The 24,778-nt window shown below is 40.3% G+C and overlaps 1 protein-coding gene across 4 annotated transcripts in view; it reads right to left on the bottom strand.

The window, feature by feature from the left end:
- SORCS2 (sortilin related VPS10 domain containing receptor 2) overlaps positions 1–24,778 on the bottom strand; it is an 803,333-nt gene that overhangs the window by 380,810 nt on the left and 397,745 nt on the right. Inside the window, exon 1 of one of the 4 annotated variants that reach the window (XM_065597098.1) lies at positions 17,095–17,243. The exons of the other annotated variants lie outside the window; for them this stretch is intronic. Within the exon in view, the coding sequence (XP_065453170.1) occupies positions 17,095–17,243 (149 nt within the window). Of the gene's footprint in view, positions 1–17,094; positions 17,244–24,778 lie in introns of those variants that run through there. 4 annotated transcript variants of the gene reach the window in all.

The following is a 24,778-nucleotide window of genomic DNA, read 5'->3' as shown; positions in this document are numbered from 1 at the left end:
AGTAACTGCATTCGTAATTAGGAAATGTGTTAAATCTGCTGTCAAGTCTAACTGACGAGAAAATGTGATTGGGTCCTAGCAGGGAAGGAATTTCCTTGTTGTGCCTTATTAAAAGAAAGAAAAAAACAGCACAGCTCTATTTGAAGAAGAAGGGGATAGAAATGACATCACGTCAAATCACCAGGGAAGTGAAAAGAAAAGAAAAGAAAAGAAAAGAAAAGAAAAGAAAAGAAAAGAAAAGAAAAGAAAAGCCTTAGCAGAGGGTTTTAAGTCAAGATGTTTCCTGGCTAGCACTGGTGTATTAAAATGGTGAATTGCAAAGAGGAAAAAGAATGAAATTCTGATCCTAATTTGTAAATTGTCTTTCTGAGAAACAACCTCCACATCTGGAATCTGAGCTCCTGCTCTCCCTTGCCATATGGCTTCCACTAGCTGGCTGCCTGGCTATTGGTGTTGGCTGTTGGTGGTCGCTGATGCAACTGATTTGGAATGTAATTTGGTCACAGTGATTTTGTCCTCTGTAATAGCGTACTTGACTTGCTTGTGGATATAGAGATAAATGCATATTAAATCCATCTCTCTGTATAGATTGTCACTATGTGGCTGCACAAATTGCTGCATAATGCACATAGTTAGCTACTGCATAACCTTCCACTAGAGTCTAAAAATTTATTTGAAAAATTAAGTCTCTAGGACTTACAGTTCCCAATAAATCCTTCATAATGTGATAAGAGTGTAAACCAGTGCTATGCTGTCTGAGTCTGCAGACAGCTTGAAACAATAGTTCAGATAGCTGTGAACCTCACCTGCTAGACAAAAATTGATAAGTCAGTATTAACTTGTTTCACAGCAGATACTTTTAGCAGAAACATCAAGCTAATGTGATCATTTGGCAGTGTTGGGTACAGTGGCAGATTTGAAATTGAGATGAAACTGGGCAACCAACTACTGTTAAGGGCTTCTGGGATGAGAAAACTAGGAATCCAAAATCCCTCCCTCAGACTTAGTCACCTGATCACCTTTCCAAAAGGGGGAGAGAAAAGAGGAGCACATCCCCTCCTGAACATCAAAAGCCTCAATGGCCCTTTATGGGTATCAAAAAACAAAACAAAACAAAAAAAACATAGTCACTTCTCCTACCTGCCTTGTGCCAAAAGGTTCAGTGGTCCATACTCAGCTGTTAAAACCTCCAGTTTCCTTCCCCTCTCCGCCCCCAACAATGACCATGCAATCACCCATTGTCAAGGCAAAAATTCTGCTGCATGGAGAATTTGAAATTAGAGGGCAGTGCAAATGCATTTACTGATCATTATTAGTTTTCATTTAATTAGCAAGTAAATAAATGGCAAGGGATACTGGGCCTAATCCAAAGCACTCTAAAATCAGCGGAAAGACTCCTCTTCATTTCAGTGGGCTTTGGATTGGGGCCACTGTACAGGAAGATGAAAAGAGCACTGCCTCATAATTTAAGTTTAATATGCAACATAAGACAAGGGGAGTTGATTAACTCTAATGATGGGTCTCTTCTAGTATCAGGCCACTGCTACTGTAGAGATCAAGCGTGAATAAATAAATAATCTTATGTAACAACAGACTAAAAACAGTATTTCTAATAAGACACACTATGTTTTAGAATTTTGCCTGCTGTATCTCCTCGGGTGAAGTTAGGACAACATTAAATCCAGTGAATCATATCAGCTGCCATAGGGGAATTAGCTGGTCAGTGTCCTGTTCTGGTGGTCCCATACCCAAGGGACAATTTGGTGCATGAAAACACTCTCAAGGGGAAAATCTCTTTTTTTATGTTATGTGTGGTACTGTAAAAGCCTGAGTTGACAAAGAAATTCTATTTAATGTTCTACTTCTTATTTCTTTTCTTAACTACTAAACTTCTCTGCTTTAGCTCTTTTGCAAATATTTAGCTCAGCAATGCAGTAATGAAATTCCTGAAGGACCCCTTGTGACAGAGTAGGGAGAATTAACCTGGTAAGGTTGCATGCGAGTTTTACTAGTTTACTGTCTTCTGCTAACATGGGGCGTGTCTCTGTTTTCCTGAGGTACTGCACCAATACTAGATGGTGATGGGAAATAAAGGTGGGACTTCACTGCGGGATGATACTTGACGGCCAGCACATAACCAATGGGGGCTGCCCTTCGTAACCTGAGCCCAGAAGGGGGTTGGGGCCAAGTGATGCCTTCTGCCTGGGAAACCGGACAAAGGCTGGAGGAGGGGCAGGGGGTGTGGCTGGGGAAGGCAGTAGGAAGGGGTTTCAGTTTGGAGCTGGCTGGAGAGACTGGGGGAGGCCCAGAACCCGGGTCTTGGCTCCCCACCCCCCAAGAGGGACCTGACTGTGGGGTTCTGTTTTCTGTACCTACAAGCTCTGTTTAGACTGTGTTCCTTTCATCTAATAAACCTTCTGTTTTACTGGCTGGCTGAAAATCATGGTGAATTGCAGGAAGTGGGGGGTGCAGGACCCTGACTCCCCCACACTCCGTGACACTACTTCCACCCTTAATTTATGTAATTAAGTTTGTCCCTATGAATGAAAAAGCAACAAAAGTATCTGGCTTCTGATTCACACTGATATATGTATATTCTTCATGTTTCCTGAAGCCTCCTTGCAATAGCTTGCATCAAACAACTTGTCTGCAGGAGATGCTCAGATACCATAGTAAGCAGCACTGTGTAAATATTCCTAGGTGCTTGTAGGACCCCTATCATCTTAGTATCTGTGCTCCTAGACAAACAGATGCTTGAGTAATGAGGAACCACCACACAGCCCAAATACTAAACTGGTACAGAGTAACCCAATCAAAGGAAAAGGAGTTATTTTAGATTTATACCAGAATAACTGAATAGAATTTGGCCCTACATATGAAGTAAGCTGAGTTCCCCTACTCCAGAGTGGACCGAGACATCTTAATTTATCCCAAACTTAGTTGTCCTACACTATATTGTGCAGGATTGCCCCAAGTCCTAGTTACACCTCCTTTTTGATTTTTGAAAAATATATTTACCAACTAAATGATGCAATGTAAAAGTTACAGATGCCACAAGAATGCATTAAGGCTGATTTCCAGATGATTATCTCACAGGTCTATTGTCCTCTTGATTCAAATAAATTGGTCCCATTAAAGTCATGAGGAAATATATGCATGTATGAAGAGAATCGACCTTTAAATTCCATACAATGGAGTGCCTCTTTAACAACTTCCTTAATAATTGTCCATTTTTTGTGTGGAGGCAAGACTCCACTAAGAAATTCCTTGTTTTATTAACTTCCACAGCAACCTCAACATCCTTTCAGTGTAATTTTATGGCTAACAAATTATCACTATTTTCAACTGCCCAGGAATCATTAATCATTTTAGCCACAAGGCAGATCTGTTTGATTTAATATCCTCGTTACTTATTGCCTCAAAGTTCCAATTTTTCCCCTTTGTTTCATATACTTTTCTCTCTACCCTTCTCTTCCTGCATCACCCTGATGTAATGCCTCTAATCCAAAGCACTGCCTTCATCCTCACGTTCAATTTAAATTCATCATGTCTGACCTCTTCAAAAGCAATGAATGCATAATTAATTGCCATTATAAATTTAGAATACTTCCTCTCTTTTTGCCACTTGAAGCTTCCTTTAACTTCCTTTTGCTATCATATTTTATTTCATACTTCTTTAAAAATTCCTTTCAGCAACCCTCTTGTCCAATTTCACCTCACATACAATTTGATTTTGGGGGCATTTATACAGCAGTTATCTTTCTAAGCATATAGTTAGATATATACATATATTTCTCTTTTAAAAACCCCTATTTTGTTACTTTGGCATTTTTTGCTCTTTTTAATAGTCACTATGAATACTTTTCCATATTTATACACATTTCCTAAGTACTTGTTATTTAGGCTTGGTTTGTATATTCATTTTTCCCTGATAATTTTTCTTAAGAAGCCTGTTCCATTAAATTGCTGCCAATGGCATCTACAGTTTAACAGTAAGTAAACAACGCCCTCATTTGGAAAGCAAAATAAAGGAGATGGATTGACTAGCCCCTGACTTTGGGAAATAAAAGCAACTTGCTTCAGATTTGGTTTGATTTCAGCAAGCTTTATTTGATTGGGACCATCACTAATGGGAATTTGGCAACTTTGTGACACTGAAAACTAAGGACTTTGCTGAGCAATGTCAGGCTTATCTAACAGAACTATTTTGAGATGTACTGCGGGTTGATAGACTTATTAGGCACGGGGTGGAAGATTCAGTGTAGCACTCCCTCATTCATGTTCAGTTCTCCTATTTACAAGATGGGCATAACAGTATATTGTCAGCTACCCTATTTCAAGAAATGTTATAATAAGGTGACTTAAATAATCCTCTCTATTCTATAGGAAACCCATTGATTCAAATATCTGAACTGGGATGGCTTTTCTTCAAGATGCTAAGTACCTTTTTAGAAAGTCTAAAAATAATATAGGTGAAACAAAATGTCTACATGAATGGTGAATACCCAGTATTAAACTTTTCAGGACCTCCAAAAGCTGCTAGTTTACCAGTGGCAGATTTAGCTTTTCTCCAGTCTAATAGACTATAAATCATGCCATTTTAATACTGACCCTTCTTCCCCTCTCTCCCAGCACATTGGACCAAATTTTGATTGTAACTTTACAGAACAGCTTTCCTTATTCACATTCTACTGCAGCAAATCCTCTCCTTTTACTCATTCTACCTTAGGTGATGGTTCACTATATCTCCATCACTTTGGCTGACTTTGAAATAGAACCCCTATCAGTCTACTAGATAGAAGGACATCAAAAGCAGTACCTATTTCATTGTTTTGTTTCACTCTACTCCCCACTGATAAAACCTCAACTGGAGTATTGTGTCCAGTTCTGGGGACCACATTTCAGGAAAGATGTGGACAAATTGGAGAAAGTCCAAAGAGCAACAAAAATGATTAAAGGTCTAGAAAACATGACCCAGGAGGGAAGATTGAAAAAATTGGGTTTGTTTAGTTTGGAAAAGACTGAGAGGGGACATGATAACAGTTTTCAAGTACATTAAAGCTTGTTACAAGGAGGAGGGAGAAAAACTGTTCTCCTTAACTTCTGAGGATAGGACAAGAAGCAATGGGCTTAAACTGCAGCAAGGGACGTTTAGGTTGGACATTAGGAAAAAAATCTTCCTGTCAGGGTGGTTAAGCACAGGAATAAATTGCCAAGGGATATTGTGGAATCTCCATCATTGGAGATTTTTAAAAGCAGGTTAGGCAAACACCTGTCAGGGATGGTCTAGATTAGGGATCGGCAACTTTTGGCACATGACCCATCAGGGAAATCCGCTGGCGGGCCGGGTCGGTTTGGTTACCTGCAGCCTCCACAGGTTCAGCCGATCGCAGCTCCCACTGGACACGGTTCACCGTTCCAGGCCAATGGGGGCTGTAGGAAGTGGCAGCCAGCGCATCCCTTGGCCCATGCTGCTTCCCGCAGTCCCCATTTGCCTGGAACAGCGAACCATGGCCAGTGGGATCTGTGATCGTCCGAAATTGCGGACACTGCAGGTAAACAAACCGTCCCGGCCCATCAGCAACTTTCCCTGACGGGCCACATGCCAAAGGTTGCTGATCCCTGGTCTAGATAATAATTAGTCCTGCCATGAGTGCAGGGGACTGGACTAGATGACCTTTCGAGGTCCCTTCCAGTCCTACGATTCTATGATCTAAACTGTTCTCTGATGAAAACTGAATGGAGTTCCTTTATATAATTTTGCTGGCATTTCCTTCAGTGAAAGATGCACACTTATCACTATCTTACAGTCCAAGATAAATCAAATTTCAACTGAAAGGTAAGCTCGTGCCAAAGTAAGTCTCAAGAACATGATATCAAAGAACATGGTCACATCTTTGAGAATGTAATGATGTCTGAGGAACCCATAATTTTCATTGCGATGTAAATGTCTCTCAAGTAGCTTTCTAGAGGAATAGACAGGTGAATTTTCCTATACCATACCTTAAAAATATAAGCAAGAGATAACCAAGAGACAAGAGAATGGGCCTGGTAACAGACATACAGTGAGAAGCTAAATTAAATCAAAAGAAAAAGGAGTTAAAATGGCATGAATCCTTTCCCAATGGGAGTGTTTTGTGCTGTGTGTGCTGAACTGCTGCTTTCATCTACTCAGCTTGGATAAAAACAACACTGAAATGAATGACAATAGAAGCATTCCAAAGTAACATGGCGTAAAAAGGTGACTCTCTGGTTGTGACCTGCAGAGATCTTTCTGTTGGTCTACAGAATGGAATCCAAGCAACGGAGATTACTGGAATTTTTGGAGGAAAGGTGTTAAATCAGAGGGTTTCTCCTCTGAAGGGACTGGTGGAATGAACATTTTGGAGAGCCACAGGTAAAAACAAAAACCCAATAACTTAAAATTAGCTCAGACAAAGCACTAGAAAAGTTCTTAATCTGGAGGTTACAACCAAGTGTCTGGGGTTTGCAACTACTGAGTCCTTTCTATAAAGTTAAATGGAGTAGAGTCCTGGTTAAATGGGAAGGGGGTTTGTGCATGGAAAGGGTTAAGAATCACTGCATTAGAAAAATATACTGCAGAGGCAAGGAGATGTATTGGATAACTTAATTAATAGGATTTTCTCATCTCTAAATCCTTTTTTTCTTTTGTCCCTAATCACCTCTCTTCCACATCATTAAATCCCATCTTGCTTCAGATCTCTCTTTTCCTCTCTTATTTCATATCTCATCATCTAATTCCTCTTTTTCTGCATTGTTCTTTTTATATTGTAACCTATAGAGATAATGCTTGCTTATGTTATATAGAAATGTGTTGTAATGTAAGTAGGCCCAGAAATCTATTTCCTAAAAATAGGCTTGCCAATAGTCAAGCGAGGCCTGGTAAAATATGTGTAAAACCAAGTGAGACAATTCAAAGGCAAGTTAGAGTTAGAGGCAAGTTTAACCTCAGGTCATGTTGTAAACATGTATTGGTTCTAACTGGTTTTTACATGTGTTAGATCTATGTTGATAGAAATTTATATGATATTTACGCTGATGCTAATTCAGATGATGTTTAATATTAAATAGCCAATGAGAGGGTAGAAAATATTTAATTATGGTAACAGAAATATAGATAAGGAAAAAGGTAGATTAAACATTAATTCACTAATGGTTGTTATTATAATTTATTATAAAAAGGGTAGCACCTTGGTTTTAGATAGGCATACCCATCCACCATCAACGTATCATTAGAGAAAGGATTATACCCATTCTTCCCATTCAGGGAATGATCACCTCTAAATGCACTTCATCTCAGAATGCAAATATAAATGCAGTGCATGGTTATATTGTAATGCCAGTTTGCTTAACTATTGAATATTAAAGTTTTTAATTTTATCACTTATTCTGTCATTCAGAGTCCTCCACTAAATTAAATTATCTGTAACCATCCCCTAGAGGCTTGAACCTTAAAGGGTATAGTTTGGTTTTTAGTCCTTATCTCTAAACTACTAATTGGGAATACATAAATCAAAAGTTACAATATCTAAGCCTTCTTGCCTTATAATAATGCTGCCTCATTTCCTGCTCATTACTTTTTCCACACCTCTTTCCTGGTCATAGCATAGACTCAGTCTCTCTATATATGATAAAACCTTGCCATCTTGTCTATATCCATTGCAGTGATAATATAATACTTTGCATCTGTTTGACTACCTAATTCTCTTTGTGGCAATCAATCAATCAATCCATTTACCCCTTCCTTTTGGCACTGGTGTCTCTTTCCTTTCCCTAGTTTGTTAACTAAGTCATTTGGGATTCCGTGACTTTTCTGGCTATTTCTATGATAAATATAAAAGCACAGCAATGATAACATGTAAGCCATTTTACTATATTAGAGCGCCATATTGAAGCTCCTACCAACACTGTAAATGCTCTTGTACTATGGAATTCGAATACAAGTAGCAAAACATGACTTGATCTTCCCTTGATTGTCCCTCAGCTTCATTAATTGCTACAAACAGTATCTGCTTCAACATCTCAGAGTTCCTGAGTGCCCCATAGTTTGTAGAGATTTAAAAAAAAAGAAAAACCACCATCCTCCTATCCCTCTCCCTCTCCCTCCAAAAACTAGTCCTGCCTTATCATCCTTGGGTAATGTGAGAAAGGAAATATGTCTGTATCTTTCCCCCGACTTCATCTGTCTAATAAAGGAGAGAAATGATGTTTGGGGTATACAATTATGAACAATACTCAATTAAAGATAAATATGTGGTGAATCTATTCTTATATTTTACTATGAAAAGGTGCCATGGAGAAACCTAGGCAACATTTACATGAGAAATAGAATGTTTATAGTAGCACAGACAGTATTTTTCATGCAAAAAAATTACAAAATATTTTTAGATTTGCCTTTCTCTCAATGCAGACTTATAGAGGTTCTCAAATCTGGAATAACAGTGCTGTTGTCACTATCTTTAGCAGGAGAAATCTCTTTAGGCTAAAATGTAATCAATATCCAATTATATTTTTAGCTGTCCATTGTGGACATTGAAAAAGCTGGAATGTAAGTTTCATCAAGGAAAGTACAAATGAAATTTTTAAATCCAGAAGAAATGATTCTCACACAGTTTGTTTAGCGCGTTCCATATATTCTACAGTTGTCTGCCTTCAATGGTAATCTACAGCCTTGCAGTATGGAACTGCACATTATCATCAACAAGAAATTTGTCCTTGTCAAACTCAGTGACATGGTCTTTAGGGGTGAATTTTAAAGTTTTCAGCATCTTTTCATAACTTTCATTAGTTGCGTCTGGAGACTGAATTGAAATCTGAGATGCATTAAAACATGAACCCCTATACACCGTAACCTCTATGCCAGAAGCAGTTTATTGGAGTATGTTTAACTATGTAAATTTAAAGTGCATTCAAAAATCAACCACAATAAGGAAAGGTTGTGCTCGTTGAATAAGTGACACTATCACTTTCAGTAAAATTAAGTTACTAGTTAATATATGTTTATTTTTTCACAAAATGTAAAAACTAAAGATTCTTTGTAAAAACACAAATTCTGTGTTTTCCGTGGCAAACGGATTTCTAGGATCCCTGGTTATGACACTATCTCCTTAAAATTTATGCTCAAAATCACTGGCTCCGATATATGGTGTATCAGGATGGTGAAGAACCAACTAAAATCTAATGAAAACTTGGTTGACTCTTGTAATACATTAAATACAGTTAATTCATTTTAGCATTCCTTTTTCATTTAATTTTCTGTCAGGACATGCTCTTGACAAAGAGGAGATAATCTGTGTTTTGTATTCTTGTTATGTTGGGCGATACTTGCATTTTAAGTAATGCTACTAAAATGTCTCTTACTCCATTTTTGCTCCTGATTTCTCTTGATTTAGAAGCATTTAAGCACTAACCCATCAGCCCTGAGGTAAGTGGGAAAATGGAATACCAGGAGGAAGCATGAACAGGAGAGCGCAAGAGGGGAGGACTCCTGCCTCATACTGAGAAAGCGGGACGATCAGCGAGTTATCTTAAGTGCCTATACACAAATGCAAGAAGCCTGGGAAACAAGCAGGGAGAACTGGAAGTCCTGGCACGGTCAAGGAACTATGATATGACTGGAATAACAGAGACTTGGTGGGATAACTCACATGACTGGAGTACTGTCATGGATGGATATAAACTGTTCAGGAAGGACAGGCAGGGCAGAAAAGGTGGGAGAGTTGCATTGTATTTAAGAGAGCAGTATGACTGCTCTGGTATGAAACTGCAGAAAAACCTGAGAGTCTCTGGATTAAGTTCAGAAGTGTGAGCAACAAGGGTGATGCCATAGTGGGAGTCTGCTATAGACCACCAGACCAGGGGGATGAGGTGGATAAGGCTTTCTTCTGGCAACTAACAGAAGTTACTAGATCACAGGTGCTGGTTCTCATGGGAGACTTCAATCACCCTGATATCTGTTGGGAGAGCAATACAGCGGTGCACAGACATACCAGGAAGTTTTTGGAAAGTGTAGGGGACAATTTCCTGGTGCAAGTGCTGGAGGAACCAACTAGGGGCCGAGCTCTTCTTGACCTGCTGCTCACAAACAGGGAAGAATTAGTAGGGGAAGCAAAAGTAGATGGGAACCTGGGAGGCAGTGACCATGAGATGGTCGAGTTCAGGATCCTGACACAAGGAAGAAAGGAGAGCAGCAGAATACGAACCCTGGACTTCAGAAAAGCAGACTTTGACTCCCTCAGGGAACTGATGGGCAGGATCCCCTGGGAGAATAACATGAGCGGGGGGGAAGGAGTCCTGGAGAGCTGGCTGTATTTTAAAGAATCCTTATTGAGGTTGCAGGAACAAACTATCCCAATGTGTAGAAAGAATAGTAAATATGGCATGCGACCAGCTTGGCTTAACAGTGAAATCCTTGCTGATCTTAAACACAAAAAAGAAGCTTACAAGAAGTGGACGATTGAACAAATAACCAGGGAGGAGTATAAAAATATTGCTCAGGCATGCAGGAGTGAAATCAGGAAGGCCAAACCACACTTGGAGTTACAGCTAGCAAGAGATGTTAAGAGTAACAAGAAGGTATGGGCTGGATGAATGGACTGTAAGGTGGATAGAAAGCTGGCTAGATCGTTGGGTTCAACGGGAGTGATCAATGGCTCAGCGGGTAGTGATCAATGGCTGCATGTATAGTTGGCAGCCGGTATCAAGCGGAGTACCCTCAGGGTCGGTCCTGGGGCCAGTTTTGTTCAGTATCTTCATTAATAATCTGGAGGATGGTGCACCCTCAGCAAGTTTGAAGATGACATTAAACTGGGAGGAGTGGTAGATACGCTGGCGGGTAGGGATAGGATACAGAGGGACCTAGGCAAATTAGAGGATTGGACCGAAAGAAATCTGATGAGGTTCAACAAGGACAAGTGCAGAGTCCTGCACTTACGATGGAAGAATCCCATGCACTGCTACAGACTAGGGACCGAATGGCTAGGCAGCAGTTCTGCAGAAAAGGACCTACGGGTTACAATGGACGAGAAGCTGGATATGAGTCTACAGTGTACCCTTGTTGCCAAGAAGGCTAACGGCATTTTGGGCTGTATAAGTAGGGGCATTGCCAGCAGATCGAGGGACGTGATCATTCCCCTCTATTCAACATTGGTGAGGCCTCATCTGGAGTACTGTGTCCAGTTTTGGGCCCCACACTACAAGAAGGATGTGGAAAAATTGGAAAGAGTCCAGCGGAGGGCAACAAAAAAATGATTAGGGGGCTGGAGTACATGACTTATGAGGAGAGGCTGAGGGAACTGGGATTGTTTACTCTGAAGAAGAGAAGAATGAGGGGGGATTTGATAGCTGCTTTCAACTACCTGAAAGGGGGTTCCAAAGAGGATGGATCTAGACTGTTCTCAGTGGTAGCAGATGACAGAACAAGGAGTAATGGTCTCAAGTTGCAGTGGGGGAGGTTTAGGTTGGATACTAGGGAAAACGTTTTCACTGGGAAGGTGGGAAGCACTGGAATGGGTTACCTAGGGAGATGGTAGAATCTCCTTCCTTAGAGGTTTTTAAAGTCAGGCTTGACAAAGCATTGGCTGGGATGATTTAGTTGGGGATTGGTCCTGCTTTGAGCAGGGGGTTGGATTAGATGACCTCCTGAGGTCCCTTCCAACGCTGATATTCTATGAAAGAGACTTTTTAAGATTATTCTCATGCATGAGGTGCCAAATTTCCACTGTGGGAGACCATGGCTGACTCTGCAAAAATCCAAGGATGTCTGCTGTCCTGCCAAAGCTCCATTTCCATGTATCCTCAGACAAATTTTGTCCCAAGCTATCAACATGCTATTTGAAAGGTTACATCCGAACTCAGTGCTAAGATATATTATGGATATTGATTCCTGCCAGATAGCCAAATCTGAAAAAAAGGCTCAACCCTGTGAGTATTGCCATTCCCAAGCATTCAAAAATTGGGAAAAATTTTGGGAGTCAGGCTCCCCAAAATCACGAGATTGAGATTTATTTTAAAATTTTCATAATTTATAAACCATAAATTTTAGTGTCTTTTTATTTGTTTGCAGAGACTTCCTGGTGCCAGTTCCTTACATTTGAGGTGTCTGCCCCTCTGTTTTTTAAGCTTTTCTCCATAACCACGAGAGCTAGAAACTTAGCTTTTATTTAAAATACAAGCTGAGATTCATAAGTAATAACCAGGTTCAACAGTGGATGTTCAAGAAAAAGAGCAAATATTGCGAGACTTGTGATAAAATCATGAGTTGGCAACACCAATTCCTACATTGATCCAGGTAAACATACACATTTTACAGGTAGGGAATTCAGATAGACAGAGATTAAGTGACTTCCTAAGGCCACACAAATCTCCTACATCCCTGTCCAGTGCCTCATCACAAGATCGTCCTTATTCCCTCTCTCTGCCCTATATGGGGCTAAGTGCACTACATCCATAGCAGCTCAATCCCTGCTGGCCTGGAAGCATGTGACCAAGATTGGGGACCCTAATAAAGATCCTTATATACCACTTCACTGTGCCACCAGACCTTAAGAACTGCCCCAAAATTCAGCATCTGGACAGTATAATCAAGTTTTTAATTCAAAGGAAAAACATTTGAACTTAATTTTGTTTTTTTTAATAACCGTGAATGATTTTTAATAAATTGACATGAAACCACGTTGATTCTGTCTAAAAATATGACACTGCAGTAAAGAAGGCAAAAAAAACACTTTGATTTTCCTCTCTAATTCTCAGTCATCTCTTGCAATCAAAGCTCTCACTTCACATTTTAAAATACTTAGCATACTTACCACCTCTATTGTAATCAACTTAACTAATGAGATGTCAAAAATGTAATTTGTGACATTTATCTAAATTAACAATAAATTTAAAAGTCCTTTAAGGCCAGACTGAGTTTATATTTATTTCATATATTTTCATTTAGCCTTCACTGGATCTTTACTCCTGTAATATCAAAGCTATTACACTATCATATGCAAATACATTGGTTGTGTTAACTTACGCTTAATGTTTGTCCTCACTGCATGAAAACTAAATTAATCTTTTACATTGGGAGGGAGGGGAACCTCTCAAACATAAGAGCACTTCTCCCAGACATGATGCAGCAAAAGCAGAGAACATCATGGACAAAAAAGAAACAACTTAGATGTAAAAACACACCAGTAAATTCTAGTGAATCAAAACACTGAAACATGCTGGAGGTGCTTTATTTTATTTTTTTAAACTAAGGGGTTGGTAGTCAGGGGTTAAAAAGCCAAGAGATGAAAATTCAGTAGACCTGAATACAATGTATACAAAAAATATATATATTCCAAGAAGAAAACACACACACACACACACTCACACACACACACACACACACACACAAATTTAAACAATCAATCATTCTTCAAGGTCAGAGTTAACCACTAACTGATGGGATGGGTCAGTGGTTCGTGGAAACTACGTCAAATTACACAGGATTAATATAAAAAAATCTCACAAGCATATAGGGACAAAATTAGACAGGCCACCTAGCAAAATGAGGTTAAACTACCTACGGACATAAAGGGTAACAAGGAAACATTTTACAAATACATTAGAAGCAAGAGGAAGTCCAAGGACAGGATAGGCCCAATACTCAATGAGAAGGGAAAGATAATAACAGAAAACTCAACAATAGCCGAAGTTTTCAATGCCTTGTTTGTTTCAGTTTTCACCAAAAAAGTAAGCAGGGAATGGACATGACTATAGTGAACATCAGTGTAAATGGGATAATATTTGAAGTTAAAATAGGGAAAGAACAAGTTAAGAATTACTTAGACAAAATAGAAGTCTTCAAGTTGGCAGGGTCTGATGAAATACATGCTAGAATACTTAAGAACTGGCTGAAGAGATCTCTGAGCCATTAGCTTTATCTTTGAGAACTCATGGAGGATCATGAGGATCAGAGGACTGGAAAAAGACAAATATAATACCTATCAAAAGTGGAATAAGGACAGCCCAGGGAATTACAGAACAGTCAGCTTAACCTGGATACCCAGAAACATACTGGAGCAAATAATCAATCAATTTGTAATCACTTAAAGATAATAAGGTGATAAGTAACAGTCAACATGGATTTATCAAGAATAAATCATATCAAACTAATATCCATCTCTCACAGGGTAACAAGCCTTGTAGATTAGGAGTAGCAATAGATGTGACATATATAGACTTTAGGAAGGGTTTTGATACTGTCTCCCATGACCGTCTCATGAGCAAACTAGGGAAATATAGCCTAGGTGAACCTACTAGAAGGTGGTTGCACAACTGGTTGGAAAACAATATTCAGAGAATAGTTATAAATCAAGCTAGATGGGCATAACCAGTGGAGTCCCTCACAGATCTGTCGGGGGTCTGGTTCTATTCAATATCTTCATAAATTATTTGGATAACAGCATAGCGAGTAAACTTATAAAGTTTGCAGATGATACCAAGCTGGACGGAGTTCCAAGGGCTTTGGAGGACAGGATCAGAATTCAAAATGATCTGGACAAACTGGAGAAATGGTCTGAAATATATAGGATGGCGTTCAATAAGAAGAAATGCAAAGTACTACACTTAGGAAGGAATAATCAGTTACATAAATACAAAATGGGAAAATGACTGCCTAGGAAGGAGTACTCAGAAAAACATCTAGGGGTTATCACAAATTAAATACGAGTCAACAATGTAATACTGTTTTTTTAAAAAGTGAACATCATTCTGGGATTTATTAGAAGAAGTGTTGTAAGCAAGACACAAGAAGTAATTCTTCCACTCAGCACTGATAAGACCTCAACTGGAGTACTGTGTCCAGTTCTGGGCATGACATTTCGGGAAGGATGTGGACAAACTGAAGAAAGTCCAGAGGAGAGCAACCAACATGATTAAAGATCTATAAAACAAGACCCATGAGAAAAGACTGAGAAATCTGGTTTGTTGAGTCTGGAAAAGACTGAAGGGGGACATAATAACAGTCTTCAAGTATGTAAAAGGTTGTTCTAAAGAGGAGGGTGATAAATTGTTCTCTTTATCAACTGAGAACAGGACAAGAAGTAATGGGTTCAATTGCAGCAAGGGAGATTTAGGTTAGATATTAGTAAAAACTTCCTAAATAAGAGTAGTTAAGCACAGGAACAAATTACCTAGGGCGGTTGTGGAATCACTGTGTCAGAGGTTTTTAAGACAGGTTAGACCAGGGCTCGCCAAGGTAAGCACCCTAGCGGGCTGGGCCAGTTTATTTACCTGCTGACGCGGCAGGTTCAGCCGATCGTGGCCCCCACTGGCCGCAGTTCACCGTCCCGGGCCAATGGGGGCATCAGGAAGCCGCGGCCAGCACATCCCTCGCCCGCGCCGCTTCCCGCCGCCCCCATGGGCCCAGGACAGTGAACCGCAGTGAGTGGGGGCCACGATCGGCCGAACCTGTCGCATCATCAGGTAAATAAACTGGTCCGGCCCGCTACGGTGCTTACCCTGGCGAGCCGCGTGCCAAACGTTGCTGACCCCTGGGTTAGACAAACATCTGCCAGGGATGGTCTAGATAATACTTAGTCCTGCCTCAGTGAAAGGGACTGGACCAGATGACCTACTGAGGTCCCTTCCAGTACTACATTTCTATGATTTTATGATTTTTAGGCTTGGAAGGAATTTATCAATAAATGTCAATAAACATCAATTTCACTGTACACACACAAACTGGAAAAAATATTTCCATCGATAATAATAGAAATTTATAGATTGGCTAAATAAATAATGGGAAAAAAATAAAAAATGCTGCTTAGAACATATCAGAATTTAATATAAGGCTATTTACTTGGTATATTTTGACATGCAATGTTGACAATTTGTGTTTTAACAGTTATAAAGCTTTAACATCTTAAATCTCAATGTCTACTGTCATTAAATAATTGTCTGCCTCCCCCCCATAATTTCCTGCAACTGTGAAAATCTAAAATAGATAAAAATAATCAATATTCCCCATCAAAATTATAAAGAAATAAAAATCAAATTCTGCCAAGATTAGCAATTTTATAGCTGTTCAATATTGGTACTATGGCAAGTTCTTCTGAAGCATCAAGTAGTACTGGAGACAGGATACTGGACTAGATGGACCGCTGGTCTGATGAGTTATGGTAATTTTCATCATATATGTTCAGTAACTGTGGAAACCCCACCCATTGCTCTTTGTACTGTATTTTTATACTGCAAGCCAACGTTCAATAAAATGAATGGAATATTTGCACTTCATTCGTGCAGCTGACTGTATGCCAGGCCAGGGAAGTGCCAGTGCATACTCAACTGCAGGATCAGAGCCTTTGTTTCCAGTTGGCTCAATATACACCATGCCCATTGAGATTTTTAAAAATATAGAGGTAAGTGAATTCTCATTTGTCACAAGCATGGGAAGATGACGGAATTTGAACAACAACTTTTTAATATTTTACCATCCAATTTAGATTTTGTAAATAATGCACAAACCCTGATGTCTACCCCAGAGAAAATGTTAACAGTAGTGGAAGACTAACTTGTCATTCCATTTCTTTTCAAAATAATATGAACTAAATATCAGATGAGAGTAAAAAGTGTAACTTCATTCTATAAAATGTACTTTAAAACCATTCTGCTTTCCTGTCATCTTCCTCCCTGTACTTTTTCTAAAGCTCCATTCATATTTGTTTGTGTTATTTTTCAAACCATAGCTTTGAATATCTTTATTGCTCCAACATTCTAGTTCTATCATAGGGCTGGATCCTGCTACTCTCATTTATATTGAGTAATACTTTATTGTGCATATATACCCATTGATTCCAGTGGGATTACTTGCAGAGTAAAGAATAACTCATCATGAATAAGAGTGCAAAACTGAACCTCAAAAATTATGGATTGATTTAGGAAAAATTCAGATAGTATTACAAAATAAATTGTATCCCATTCAAGGTCACTCGTTTCCATCAAAGAGAATATTTATATAGTAATATCCAATAGGCTGGCTATTACTATATCTGAGTGTAATTAATAACAATAGTTTCCTAAAGAAAAGGAGAGTTTACTTACCCTTGGAGTAACTTGAGTTCAAGATGTTTTGTCCCTATGGCTGCTCCACTGTTGGATGCACACATGCCTGTGTGCCCTCGGACGGAGAATGCAAAGCAGTGTCCAATGGCTTGTTCAGAGTAGTGCCTCATGCATCCAAATAAGGGCATATGTGGAGACACAGACCTGCTGCCACTCACTTCCCTCTTGACCACAAAGCAGAACCGCCACAACCGAGGGAAGGAAGTGGAGCACACATAGGGGCAAAACATCTCAAAGAGCTCAAGTTACTCCAAGGTCAGTACTTCTCCTTCTTTGACTGCATGTTCCTATGAGTGCTGCAGTAAAGGCACCACAGAGAATGAGTGCAGGCAGAAGACAGTTTTTAAAACCCAGGATCCAGGGTATATTCCCCATTGTGGGAGAATGGAATGGTCCCCAAACAGGGAAAGAACTTCACTAACTAAACTATCTATCTACAGGTATATACAACTATCATAGAATCATAGAATATCAAGGTAGTCATCTAGTCCAACACCCTACTCAAAGCAGGACCAATCCCCAACTAAATCATCCCAGCCAAGACTTTGTCAAGCCTGACCTTAAAAACCTCTAAGGAAAGAGATTCCACCACCTCCTTAGGTAACCCATTCCAGTGCTTCACCACCCTCCCAGTGAAAAAGTTTTTCCTAGTATCCAACCTAAACCTCCCCCACTGCAACTTGAGACCATTACTCCTTGTTCTGTCATCTGGTACCACTGAGAACAGTCTAGATCCATCCTCTTTGGAAATCCCTTTCAGGTAGTTGAAAGCAGCTATCAAATCCCCCCTCATTCTTCTCTTCTGCAGAGTAAACAATCCCAGTTCCCTCAGCCTCTCATAAGTCATGTGATCCAGACCTCTAATCATTTTTTGTTGCCCTCTGCTGGACTCTTTCCAATTTTTCCACATCCTTCTTGTAGTGTGGGGCCCAAAACTGGACACAGTACTCCAGATGAGGCCTCACCAATGTTGAATAGAGGGGAATGATCACGTCCCTCGATCTGCTGGCAATGCTCCTATTTATACAGCCCAAAATGCCATTAGCCTTCTTGGCAACAAGGGTACACTGTTGACTCATATCTAGCTTCTTGTCCATTGTAACCCATAGGTCCTTTTCTGCAGAACTGCTGCCTAGCCATTCGGTCCCTAGTCTGTAGCAGTGCATGGGATTCTTCCATCGTAAGTGCAGGACTCTGCACTTGTCCTTGTTGAACCTCATCAGATTTATTTCGGTCCAATCCTCCAATTTGTCTAGATCCCTCTGCATCTTATGCCTACCCTCCAGTGTACTCCTCCCAGTTTAGTGTCCTCTGCAAACTTGATGATGGTGCAGTCCACGCCATCCTCCACATCGTTAATAAAGATATTGAACAAAACCGGCTCCAGGACCAACCCTGCGGGTACTCCACTTGATACCGGCTGCCAACTAGACATGGAGCCATTGTGTATATTAGCTTTTTCCACATCCTCTGTCACTAGGTTGCCTACCTCATTCAGTAAGTGGCCCACACTTTCCTTGACTTTCTTCCTATTGCTAACATACCTTCTTGTTACTCTTAACATCTCTTGCTATCTGCAACTCCAAGTGTGATTTGGCCTTCCTGATTTCACTCCTGCATGCCTGAACAATATTTTTATACTCCTCCCTGGTCATCTGTCCAAGCTTCCACTTCTTGTAAGCTTCTTTTTTGTGTTTAAGATTAACAAGGATTTCACTGTTAAGCCAAGCTGGTCGCCTGACATATTTACTATTCTTTCTATACACTGGGATGGTTTGTTCCTGCAACCTTAATAAGGATTCTTTAAAATACAGCCAGATCTCCTGGACTCCTTTCCCCCCTCATGTTATTCTCCCAGGGAATCCTGCCCATCAGTTCCCTGAGGGAGTCAAAGTCTGCTTTTCTGAAGTCCAGGGCCCGTATTCTGCTGCTCTCCTTTCTTCCATCTCATGGTCACTGCCTCCCAGGTTCCCATCTACTTTTGCTTCCCCTACTCATTCTTCCCTGTTTGTGAGCAACAGGTCAAGAAGAGCTCTGCCCCTAGTTGGTTCCTCCAGCACTTGCACCAGGAAATTGTCCCCTATACTTTCCAAAAACTTGCTGGTATGTCTGTGCACCGCTGTATTGCTCTCCCAGTAGATATCAGGGTGATTGAAGTCCCCCATGAGAACCAGGGCTTGTGATCTAGTAACTTCTGTTAGTTGCCAGAAGAAAGGCTTGTCCACTCATTGCTCTGGTCTGGTGGTCTATGGCAGATTCCCACCACGACATCACCCCTGTTGCTCACACTTCTAAACTTAATCCAGAGACTCTCAAGTTTTTCTGCAGTTTCATACCGGAGCTCTGAGCAGTCATACTGCTCTCTTACATACAATACAACTCTCCCACCTTTTCTGCCCTGCCTGTCCTTCCTGAACAGTTTATATCCATCCATGACAGTACTCCAGTCATGTGAGTTATCCCACCAAGTTTCTGTTATTCCAATCATATCATAGTTCCTTGACCATGCCAGGACTTCCAGTTCTCCCTGCTTGTTTCCCAGGCTTCTTGCATTTGTGTGTAGGCACTTAAGATAACTCGCTGATTGTCCTGCTTTCTCAGTATGAGGCAGGAGTCCTCCCCTCTTGCGTTCTCCTGCTCATGGTTCCTCCCGGTATTCCACTTCCCCACTTACATCTGGACTATCTATAACAAACAGACAGAAGTCACTCTCTAACCCTGAGGTTCCCAAAGTGGGCGATACCGCCCCCTGGGGGGCACTGGAACGATCCAGGGGGGCAGTAGTAGCCTCGGGTGCAATTGGGGGGCGTTGAATAAAAATAAGGGGGCGGTGGAAGCATAAAGAAAGAATATACGAAAATTTTGAAAAACCGTTCGTACATGTTTCATCTGTTGTGTAACATAGAGTTAAAGTTGTACTGATTACTTTATTTTCCAACTAAATTCACAAATTATAACCAATCAGGTGTCAAGTCCGCCAACAGCTCTTAACAAGCAAGTGTTGGCAGGCAAGCGTGTCGTGCATTGTCGGCAAGTCCAGCATGCATCGGCAGGAATATGTGCGTGTAATGACTTGTTTACAATACGATACTATAAATAGGCGACATGTATGAAATCTAATTTAGATTGTTTCTTAATTGTGTAAAAAGCAGTTAACAATAGTGCAATAAGTATTTAAAAATTTTTTATTCATATTCAATACCTTCGATCTTTACGGATTACGGCTCACATACAAAGCAAATTGTATTATTGTTGTTTCAATAAAACAGCAATTTACACATGAGTATTTTTATACATTTTCTTACATATCTACCGTACGTTTCTGTGTCTCTAGTGCTTACTAATAATAAAATCGTAGCAGGCTTGTGGCGGTACAGTACTATTTGAAGTGTACAGTCAATATATTTGTCATTTTTTATTACAATATTAACGAAAACGGGAATGAAATCGTAAAAAAACTGTTAACTATTAACATTTATTTATATCTATCGAATCATCTGTGTTAATTGGTAAATAAGGCGTGTGTTAATAAGGAACAATTATTTAAATAAGGGCAAACTAAATTAAAACTATTAACTGATTTTTAATTGCATATTGATTATTTTTTAATTAATTATTTCTTGATAAATATAGTTTGATATTTGACAGTTTAATATCAAATACATATATCTAATGCTGAGCAAAGAACAAAACCCAGTTTATTAGTTTCATTAGTATTTTAGTTTGGTTGTCTTTTGCCATCTTACGCAAAAACCACTGTATACCTGATGTCGTGGGCGATATTCTAATAACACATCTTTCTTTACTATATTGTAGGACGTAGGTAGAAATATAGATACATAAAAGAACACAAATTTGTCACTGCATCTTTCTGTTTGTTCGCTTAAAGAAGGTAGATTTCCAGGGGGGCGCTGAGTAATTTTTTTTCTGAAAAGGGGGGCGCTGAGTAATTTTTTTTCTGAAAAGGGGGCGGTAGGCCAAATAAGTTTGGGAACCTCTGCTCTAACCAAAAACTAAGAGCACGAAGGAACAGGTGTTCCAACTCAGGCCATGTGACAGTAAGAGGAAACTGGAGAGGCATCAACTCATGTGACCTATTATGCCCTCTGCTGCTAGCACAAGAGGACACACTACGCACTTGCGGGTCAACAGGCACTGTTCACAAACATGCGCACACACATGGAATAAGGACCATCACTCAAAGAAGAAACAATGTTACTGAGAAGACAGTTAGACTACTAGGCCTTGTATACTTTTGTTTTGTTTTTTCAATCTTTCATGGTAATGGTAAGAATAATATCATGAGAGCAGATTCTCATGCTGGTGTAACTTCAATGCCAATTTACATTAGATGAGGATCTCCCCCACCAGGGCCGGCTCCAGGCACCAGCCCAGCAAGCAGGTGCTTGGGACGGCCAAGGGGAAGGGGCGGTACGTCAGGCTCTTTGGGGGTGGGTCCCTCTCGGAGGGAAGGACCTACCGCCGAATTGCCACCGAAGAAGAAAGTGGCGTGGTGGAGCTGCCGCCAATCGCGATTTTTTTTTTCCCGCCACTTGGGGCGGCAAAAACCCTGGAGCTGGCCCTGTCCCCCACAATACTTTGAAACATATGCTGTTCTCCTTTGTGGAAAGGGGCTGGAAAACCTCAGCCCTATCAGTGAATGGATCTGAAGTATGTCAGAGCTTATTAGAGGCTTCCCATAAGAATAGATCATCTCTATCTTTTCTTAACTTCTTTTTTGCAGATTCTCAAAGATTAACTGTTCAGGATTTCTGAATTTTCCAGTATTTTTGCTCTATGCAAGGAGAGACTTAAAAACAAACAAAAAAGACCAGGTATGTGTCAACAAATTGTCCTGACACTTAAAGGACGCAAAAAATGGTCTGAAAATAATGTATACATTAGTGGAGTTTTGTTCAACCACGGTGACCAAAGACGAAAAAATGGAAATCAGCTTCTGGCAAGAACAGAGAACACTGAGTGAGAAAATGCTTTCAGGATGGGAGAGAGAAAGATCTTTTGAGAAAGAAGCTAGCCAAGCAAGGGTTAGATATTAGAGTAGGTCGAAATTCTGAATTTGCATTCCACAAGCAGTGCTGATATTGCACAAATTTCTTTTTGTCCCACACTGAAGTGAAAAGTTTTTTTTTAACATAAGGTAACTTACAATTTTCTTATGCCTAATTTTTTTTTCAAAAACTTTCTCACAAATGTAGGATTAATACCTTGTCCTGAGTATTTATTTATACAACAGTTGTCTCATTTGTAAATATTGATGAGATAGAATGTTGGATAACTGAAACCTTAATTTACCACTACTGTATTTTGTTCTCCAAAAGGTCATTAATGTGTCATGGCCTGTGCTTCCTCCATCTCTCCTTATGCTTCTTTGCAGCTGAAGGGAAGTATCTGGATGTAGTAAGGTTATGGAAAACAAAGGGAGATTCACCCTAGGTGGGGCGAAAGTCATGAGCCATTCCCACCATGAGAGAGAGAGAGCGTATGCATTCTCCGTTACATTCCAAATAAATAACTGGCTGAGGTAGGGAAGGGAAATCTTATGAGTGTTTATTCTATTCTGAATAGATATATTATTAAATTAGGGGACTAAGTACAACAGCTGAAATTTGAGAAAATAATGCATGTTTGAGAATACCATAATGCTGTTTGATAAAGGACAGATTGTTTAAACTGGATCAATGACTGGGGAAAATTCAGGTAGAGATTTCATTAACCTGTTTGAAGACCTCTACTGAACAAAAATAGGAGAGACTGTTAAAAAGAGGAAACATTTTGGGGACGTAGGCTACTTTGAGGGCATTAACCCTCCAAATCAATAAAAGTGGGAGTCAGGCCCTGACAGTTAGATATCAAGTGATTTTCTGAATGACTGGTTTGCAATTTAACTTAAATTATTTTTCATATTTGTGGACCTGGATACCTTTCCATATTTAAATGAGTTAGTGGCCACTGCTTCTGTCCCCAAAAAGGTGAACTTAAGGTCAAAAGACACAGATTCAAAACTCTACCCCAGTTTTACTAGTAAAGAACTCAAATAAATGTTCGTCATAAGAGGGAGTTTGAGATGGCAATATCTTCTGCATATCATGGAATTATAAAAACTTGAGCTAGATATTTTCAATCAGATTATTCAGCCCATCTTCTAGCCAATACATAATCTTTCCTAAGCTTCATTTTCTAGTATTTCATTAGTAAAGCAAAATCAAATTATCATAGAATCATAGAGACATCAGGAGGTCATTTACTCCAACCCCTGCTCAAAGCAGGACCAACCCCAACTAAATCATCCCAGCCAGGGCTTTGCCAAGCTGGGCCTTAAAAACCTCTAAGGATGGAGATTCCACCACCTCCCTAGTTAACCCATTCCAGTGCTTCACCACCCTCCTAGTGAAATAATTTTTCCTAATAACCAACCTAGACCTCCTCCGACTGCAACTTGAAACCATTGCTCCTTGTTCTATCATCTGCCACCACTGAAAACAGCCAAGCTCCATCCTCTTTGGAACCCCCCCTCAAGTAGTTGAAGGCTGCTATCAAATCCCCCCTCACTCTTCTTTTCTGCAGACTAAATAAGCCCAGTTCCCTCAGCCTCTCCTCATAAGTCATGTGCTCCAACCCCCTAATCATTTTCGTTGCCCTCTGCTGGACTCTCTCCAATTTGTCCACATCCATTCTGTAGTGGCGGGCCCAAAACTGGACGCAATACTCCAGGTGAATAGATAGGAATAATCACTTCCGTCAATCTGCTGGCAATGCTCCTACTAATGCAGCCCAATATGCCGTTAGCTTTCTTGGCAACAAGGGCACACTGTAATCTCCAGGTCCTTTTCTGGAGAACTGCTGCTTAGCCAGTTGGTCCCCAGCCTGTAGCACTGCATGGGATTCTTTCTTCCTAAGTGCAGGACTCTGCACTTGTCCTTGTTGAACCTCATCAGATTTCTTTTGGCCCAATCCTCCAATTTGTCTAGGTCACTCTGGACCCTATTCCTATCCTCCAGCCTATCTACCTCTCCCCCCAGCTTAGTGTCATCCGCAAACTTGCTGAGGGTTCATCCCATCCTATCATCCCGATCATTAATGAAGATGAACAAAACTGGACCCAGGACAGACCCCTGGGGAACTCCACTTGATACCAGCTGCCAACTAGACATCGAGCCGTTGATCACTACCCATTGAGCCCGAGGATCTAGCCAGCTTTCTATCCACCTTATATTCCATTCATCCAATCCATACTTCTTTAACTTGCTGGCAAGAATACTGTGGGTGAGTGTATCAAAAGCTTTCCTAAAGTCAAGATATATCATGTCCGCCACTTTCCCCATATCCACAGAGCCAGTTATCTCACCATAGAAGGCAATCAGGTTGGTCAGGCATGACTTCCCTTGGTGAATCCATGTTGACTGTTCCTGATCACCTTCAGTGATCAGGAACTTCAAAATTGATTCCTTGAGGACCCGCTCCATGATTTTTCCAGGGACTGAAGAGAGGCTCCTGGTCTGTAGTTCCTCAGATTCTCCTTTTCCTTTTTAAAAGATAGGCACTATATTTGCCTTTTTCCAATTGTCCAGGACCTCCCCCAATCACCATGAGTTTTCAAAGATAATGGCCAATGGCTCTGCAATCACATCAGTGAACTCCCTCA

Source organism: Chrysemys picta, chromosome 5 (assembly GCF_011386835.1).
Source record: "Chrysemys picta bellii isolate R12L10 chromosome 5, ASM1138683v2, whole genome shotgun sequence".
In the NCBI taxonomy this organism is placed as follows: domain Eukaryota; kingdom Metazoa; phylum Chordata; order Testudines; family Emydidae; genus Chrysemys; species Chrysemys picta.
The sequence above is the reverse complement of the archived record's forward strand: the minus strand, read 5'-3'. Positions and strand labels throughout refer to the sequence as shown.